The 7,800-nt window shown below is 45.6% G+C and overlaps 1 protein-coding gene across 1 annotated transcript in view; it reads right to left on the reverse strand.

The window, feature by feature from the left end:
- Dennd1b (DENN/MADD domain containing 1B) overlaps window positions 1-7,800 on the reverse strand; it is a 177,147-nt gene that overhangs the window by 156,483 nt on the left and 12,864 nt on the right. Inside the window, exons 3-4 of the mRNA XM_013017299.1 lie at window positions 7,365-7,444; window positions 4,695-4,759 (exon numbers count right to left, since the gene is read on the reverse strand). Coding sequence (XP_012872753.1) covers window positions 4,695-4,759; window positions 7,365-7,444 — 145 coding nt within the window. The remainder of the gene's footprint in view (window positions 1-4,694; window positions 4,760-7,364; window positions 7,445-7,800) is intronic.

The raw sequence follows: 7,800 nt of genomic DNA on the forward strand, positions 1-7,800 counted from the left end.
AATTTGAACTCTAGGCCTGGGCGCTGTCCCTGAACTTTTGGTGCTCAAGGCTAGAACTCTACCATTTGAGTCACAGCTGTACTTCAGCTTTTTGTGATTAACTAGAGAGAAGAGTCTCAGGGACTTTCTTGCCTGGGCAAGCTTCAAACCAAGATCCTCAGATCTCAGCCTCCTGAGTAGCTAGGATTACCAGCGTGACAAGAGTGAAAGGTTCTTACACGGTCCATGTATGTTAGAGATTTAAAAACTGAATAATTTGCTAACAACTTGGGTGTGCTGTCCAATGTAAGAGATTTATAGCAAATGGGGTGTTTGTTCCTAAAATTATTCTCGATAAATAGGAGAGAATAAAGTAAACAAGATTGTCTAATAAGGGGCTGGGAAGGTGGCTCAGTGGTAGAGTGCTTGCCTTGCATGCCTGAGGCCCTGGGTTCAATTCCTCAGCACCACATAAGCAAAAAGCCAGAAGTGGTGCTGTGGCTCAAGTGGTAGAGCACTAGCCTTGAGCTGAAGAGCTGAGGGACAGTGCCCAGGCCCAGAGTTCAGGCCCCATGACTAGACCACCCCCCCAAAAAAAAAAAAAAACAAAAAGATTGGCTAATAAACAGAACTGTTAGAACAAAGATCCATTAAATATGCAGATATAAATCTTAAAAGAATAAGGATCTAAACTCAGAAGGACAAGAGTCAGTTTTGTATATTTTTATGTTCATTAATTTTAGGACGCATACAGCACTGGTGTTTTCAGAACTTCCCTGCAGCACACATAGCTGATCCACCAACTTCCTCATATTCTGACACGGGCCACACTGCACGTAGGTGGGGTCACCACACAATTTGGAGGCAAAAGAGCAGCTATTGGATTCTAGAGCCTGACTCTGGACAAGGGTCTTCTTGGCTTCAGTTTCTGTGTGTACCGAATGAACGAAACCATTTCCTATCTCCTAAAGTTTCTGTGAGGTTTAAACAACCAGTACTTTAAACGTCCTCAGAACTACAGCCTGGCCCAGAGGAAGTCAACGACACAGCAACGGAAAAAGCCACAGTACTGAAGAGAAACGCTGGAGGAAAGCAGCTCAACGTGTTACTCGCTTCTGGGAAGTCCTGAATCTCTGCAGGGCAAGCAGGGGTGGGATGGTAGCAACAGGTTCTGTGAGCAGAAAAGGGGCCACTACTGCTGGCTGTCCCTCCCCTCCCCCACACACCTGTCTTCTGGAAAGCAAGGAAGCTAGCAAAGAGAAGAGTGACAAAGGTAGTTAGAGACCTGCCAGGAAGAACATGAGATCTGCATGTTGGCTGCTGCATGAGTTACCAGGAGGGTGTCCTGTCAGGGAAATCTCCATTACTACCTCGGTCTGCTGGACCCCGCCAGCACCAATTCCACTAATGGGGTGGGGAACAGTACCAACCCCTCCACAGCCAGGTTTAAACTCGAGTTCTAAAAAGGGTTGTGTTCAGAAATATGAATGCAAAGTCCCAAACAGTGCTTGGACAGATGCGAGATCAGCTTACTGAGATCAGCTAGCTAAGTCAAGCCATGTTTGACAGCTATCTCGATCCCAGATAAGTAACACAGTTAATACCTTGTCCCTAAAGATACTTAAGAGTTATTTGAGATAAATGGCAGAATTGAAAACTCTATTACAAAATGACCAAAAAGAAAGCATGCCAAGTACTCTAACATGAAAATTAAAGACCATTCGATCTCAGCCTAGACCAAGTGCACCCTGAACATGGTTACTATTTTCTCACGCAGACATCCAAACAGTAATAATAAAGCAGTTTTATGGGCAAACCTTTTAGGGAGTGTTTTCATTGATTTCCCAGCATCTAGTCCTCACCAGGTGTTTAGGAAGTTAATTATCACTGTCTCCCCGCAGCCTTCCACCTCTCACCACGCCATGACTGCATATAAGCAGCAGCCGGCTTACTACAAGCCAGCCTACTGGGAGCCAAGAAGAGGTTTGCTAGGGGACCTTATGGGGGGAAAGTGCTTGACTCCAAAGAAAGCCATGAAAAGCCAGTCAGAAACAAGAAAGCAGAGTTCCGGCGTCTATGACATCAGCCATGTCACAAGGAATCCAGGTCTTCAGGGGGTAGTTTCTGTGGGTGGCAGAGTACAGACATTACAAAACCTACATAACCGGTGACTTATCTCTGTGGTTCCTGTTATATGAACTACCGGGTTTCCTTAGTTTTGAAACCAGTGGGGTTTTTGTGTGTGTGTGCGTGCGTGTGCGTGTGCATGTGTGTGTGTGTGTGTGTGTACACACACGCCAAGATTGGATCCTGAACGCGTGCCTCCCACTTTTGCTTGGCTTTTTCCACACAAGGCTGATGTTCTACCACTCAAGCCACACCTCCACTTCCAGCTTTTTGCCAACTGAACATAAAATCTCTTAGGTTATCTGAGCTAACTTCAAACCAAGATCCTCAGAGCTCAGCCTCCTGAGCAGCTAGGATTACAGACGTGAGCCACCAGTGCCCAGCTTAAACCAGTTTTATACTGCAGTCCAAAGCATCTGAACTCACATTTTATCTCTTATGCTACAAAAATTTTACACATGAACAAGTAAATGTTGATGAGTAAAACAATCCTGCTTTTGACATGTCTTACTAGGACAAACAGATTGCAGATAGTTAAGTTGGAATATTCCAGGAAATGTTGTAATAATGTTATTATGTTTCTCTTTTAATATTTAGCAATAAAGAGCAAGCTGACAAAAATTATTAAAAAAAACCATGCCCATGTAATTGTAACCCCTCTGTACAGTATTTTCACAATTAAAAAAAGAGATACAAATATCTATTTCCTTTGATAAATTAAAGAAGTTATTATAGAAAAAGAAAAAAACCAAACTCCCAATTTAACAAAAATTTTACTTTTATAGCCCTCTTACAGTCCATTAATTACATTTAGGCCCTATCATATTCGTCATGTTCACACAATTTAAATTACAATTAAAAGAGGCTAATTTTTTTTAACCTGGTTGAATTCAGCCTTGTAAATTTTTTTTAAAAAAACACTTTAACACTTTAGAATTTGCTGACAACAGCATGGATTAAATGTCACCCACAGAGGAATCACTAATATTTATCCATTAATTATATTACTAGAGTGGATAAAGTGTTAAAATACAAATGAAGATGTTTCTAGAAAGTAGTGATGTAGCTGGGCTCTGGGGCTCACACCTGTAATCCTAGCTACCCAGAAGGCTGAGATCTTAGGATTGAGGTCTGAAGCCAGCCAGTGCAAGAAAGTTAGTGAAACTATTATCTCCAATTAACCTCCCCCAAAAAAGCCAGAAGTGGAGCTGTGGCTCAAGTGGCAGAGCACCAGCTCTGAGTAAAAGAGCCCAAGAACAGTGTCCATGCTCTGAGTTAAAGCAGTGCTTTAAACACAACAGCAAAGAAAGACCAGAAGGTCATTAACTCAGAGGCACCTCCAGAAATAACTCATTCACGCAACTAAAAAGGGCCAGAGAAGGCAGTGGGAAAGATCCACCCAAGTCCTTACGCGAAGGTCCAGATCTCTAACACGTGTACACAGAGATCAGTTGGTATAAAGGGAAAACTGATTCTTTCATCACGATCACTTTAGGACTTACAAACTGTGCTTTTAAAATTACAGAGCTTCCATATTTTCCAAAAGAATCTGGCTTGTTTCATAAACGCATCTTGTGAGCATTCCACTTGTGTATGTACTGTGTAGGCTAGGCCCCGGCTGCAAAGAGGAAGCTGTGGAGGGGTCTTGGGAAGAAGGCAAATGGACACATGTTACCACACAGAGACCAAAGACGATGACCTCTTTAAGGAGAGGTAAACCCCACCCAGCTGTAGCTACAACAGGCCAGAAGCCCAGCAGGCCCAGCTGGTGGAGTGGGAAATGTGGGTGGACTTCCTCCCTAAAAGTTAGCCTAGTGCAGCTGTGTGGACACCCGGGCGGGGCTCCTCTATTTTAAGGTGTGCAGCTCCAAATTATTTCCGAGTTGGTCACTGCTAGCTAGTGTCTGGGGCTGAGGCTACAGAGGTTGTGTCTGGGGCTGAGGCTACAGAGGCTGTGAGGCGGCCAAGCATCGGTACCACACCGCGCTGTGCTCTCTGCTGCCTAAGTACAGTCAGTCCCGCAGAGTCACAGGCTGGAGGTACCGGAGGATGCACCACGCAAGGGCGCGGTACAAATAAGGAGATGGCCCTTATCCTCCTCTGCTCCCCGTTCCCCCCAGAGCACACACACTAGAACAAGAGGGGACGAGACTCCAGGACTACAGTGTTCTGGTCTGCTCAGGAGCGGTACAGAACTTCCAAGCACTGCCACCCTATTGTTAACCACCAGGAAAGTGCTGCTGAAATAAATCTGAGAGGGAAGGGCCACTCAGTTCCCATCTGCATTCCAGAAGGTTGCAGACATCTAAGCAGGGAGAATGTGCACCCCGGTTACACAATTGGAGCTGGATTTTCAAATGCAAATGCCAGACTGTAAAAAGACACACCCCTTCTCTGTAACTAAAGATAATTTTATCATCAAAGCAAGAAATCACAACAGCACAGATAATACAACCCCAGGGCAAAGACCTGTCCTGATTGTCAGTTTACAGCTATTTTTTTCCTAATGCTATCACAGCTGGCAGTCCAAAGTATTAACTCCTGTTTGACAGACTCGATTATTTTAAGAATAAAAAGAACACACATACCTTCATTTTCAGAGGCAGGGCATTTCACTTTCAGTACCAAGTCAAAAGTCCTTTCTGGATTTTCCCTAAAATTAAAAGAACGTGGTTATATCTACTTCCTATGACAAAGAAACAGTTCTGCAATGCTTAGATACAAAGCTATCTACACAGGGGCAGGGTTGTTTTGAAGTCCAGACTAATAAAGTATTCTAGGTAAGAGTCTAACGACTTTAATCTGAGGTCTCTTTAACAAAAATCCTAAAAATACCCCTGGGCAGGGATGGTGATTTACAGTTGTAATTCCAGCTAGTGAAATCATGGAGATAAGAGTTGCAGTTTGAAGCTAGGCTAAGGTAAAAACTTGGCAAGAGCCTTGGTATGCTGGTGGCTTGTAATCCTAGCTACTCAGTAGGCTGCGATCTGAAGACTGCAGTTCAAAGCCAGCTGGGCAGGAACGTCTGTAAGACTCTTACCTCTAATAAACTACTAAAAAGCTGCAAGTGGAGGTGTGGCTCAAATGGTAGAGTGCTAGCCTTGATTAAATAAGGTCAGGGACAGCACCCAGATCCTGGGTTCTAAGCACAAAATAGAGTAAGATAATAATAATAATAATAAGTTAGCAAGAACCTATTTCTATTAACAAGCCATGCATTGTGGTATAGGCCTGCTGTACAGCTACACCGGAGGCATGCATAGGAGATTTGTGATTAGAGGCTGGCCCCAAGCAAAGAATCCTACGTGAAAAAAAAAGAAAAAAAAATACACCTAGGGCAAAATTGGCCAACAGGGTACATCTGTCTAGCAAGCATTTAGAGGCTTTAAGGTCAATCCCCAGTACTTCTAAAATATGAATAACAATAATTACAAAAATAAGTACCTAAACTTTTTTTAACACATTGTCATGATGTTATTTGGGGTCAATTAGAATAAAATGATTGTGTTTAAATCTTGCTCATGTCAATGAATTTCCGGTAACTTTGTGATGATGCAAGTGTTTTTATCAGTTTGCCAACTTAGAAGTGACACTTAGGAGTGCACTGAACCTCTCCGCCTCTTCTCACCTCACCTCACCTCAGCGTCAAAGCGAGATGATAAACCAAGTACTCCACGGGCAAGCACTCTGTCAGGCAAAGCTCTGCTTACAGAGCCAAAACTGGAAGTGTCTTTTTAACACACACACACACACACACACACACACACACACACACAGCTTAATCCAGGCTTCACAGCACAGCAATTCCTGGCTCCCCCGCGAAGCCCCAGCCCCCATACTGCTGGTACAGAGAAAGGCACCTTGGCAGAGGTGCTCATGCACACACCTGCTGGTTGAGCTCAGGGCCTGGGGTGTTGTCCCTGAGCATTTTTGCTCAAGGCTAGTCCTCTACCACTTGATCCACAGCTCCACTTCCAGCTGTTTCAGTGGTAAATTGGAGGTTAAGGGTCTTATGGACCTTTCTGACCAGGCTGGCTTCAAACTGTGATCCTCAGATCTCAGCTTCCTGAGTAGCTAGGATTACAGGCACACGGCTAACGCAAGCATGCATAAAGAAGCAAGCTGTTACATGCTACAAGTCTAACAACAGCAAGAAAATACTATAAATAAATAGATAATCACTTTTACCACATTATCTCAGGGAACTAGCCAGCTGCCCCTACATTGAATTTTCCCACCAGGAAAATTATTCAGAAGTCACTCGCTTTTTCTCTAACTTCTCACACAAGTAACCTACTCACTGATTAAATTTTCAAAAGTGAAATGCAATCTATGCAGACCCTTTTATTTTTCAAAACACTGTCCTGTTATATTCGCTTTGTATCAGAAGCTACAAGTTTAAGCCACATTTTGCAGGTATAGTTACCCACCTGGCCGCTGAGGCCTTAGGTTTGATCCCCAGAACAGGAAAAAAAAATTAAATTAAATTAAATTAAATTCAGAAAGGAAAGTCTTGACACCACCACGCCAGCGGTTAAACACAGGAATCCTAGCTATCCCGCTAAGAAGTCAATGACTTTAAATGACTTTTTTTTTTAAATTGGAGATGAGAATCTCTCAAACTTTCCTGTCCCAGTTGGATTTGGCTTCCACCCATGATGCTCAGATCTCAGCCTCCTAGGTAGCTGGAATTACAGGCCGGAGCCACCAGTACCGGGCACTACCATCACTGTTTAATAGGTGCTTTCTGGAAGGAGCGAATGCCAGCCCCGAGGTGTAAATCAACATGTCACACCGCACACAGGCAGAGCTGCAGGAGGTGACAGGCCACACAAGGTCACTTGCAAAGGGACATTTTCTCAGTCACCCACGGTCGACCTTTTCCAGTGGGAATGACCCGGACTCGGGTGATTTCCTCTCACATGGAATCAAGGCCAGAAAGTGACCTTGCGCATTCTACTCGCCCGCCGCGGTGCGGGTGATCCGGGCTGGTGCGTGCAGAGGCTGAAGGCCGGTGACCCGTGACCCCACCGCGATTCCAAGGCCTTTGTGGCCACACTTAGTGCGTGAAGTGTGCGGGGCGCGGTTGGACGGGGGAGGAGGGGCGGGGGGGGGGACTTCTTTCCGGGGAAAGTTGCCGCCGAGAAATAACCAAACCCTGTCTCTACAGTGCCTGAAAGCCAAGCCCCCCCCATGTAAACTGCTCTGCACCCCATCTTTAGTAAGACACGCACAGGAGGTCCTGGGAGCTGACTTACCAGGTGCAAGCCGGCCCGGGGGTGGCAGACAGACAGACAGACAGGCACACAACAGGCAAGCAGGCCGACAGACAGACACACAGACACACACACACAGCAGGCAGGCAGGCCGACAGACAGACAGACACACAACAGGCAAGCGGGCCAACAGACACACACACACACACACACAACAGGCAGGCCGACAGACAGACACAACAGGCAGACACACAGGCAGACAGGCACACAACCGGCAAGCAGGCAGACACACACACACACACACACAACAGGCAGGCCGACAGACAGACACAACAGGCAGACACACAGGCAGACAGGCACACAACCGGCAAGCAGGCAGACAGACACAGACAGACACACAACAGGCAGGCAGGCAGAAAAGCTGACAGACAGTGACCGGCTGCCAGGCCGAATGACTGACGGCCGGCCCGAGGGCCCC

This window comes from Dipodomys ordii, unplaced genomic scaffold (genome assembly GCF_000151885.1).
Source record: "Dipodomys ordii isolate 6190 unplaced genomic scaffold, Dord_2.0 Scaffold35, whole genome shotgun sequence".
NCBI lineage: Eukaryota > Metazoa > Chordata > Mammalia > Rodentia > Heteromyidae > Dipodomys > Dipodomys ordii.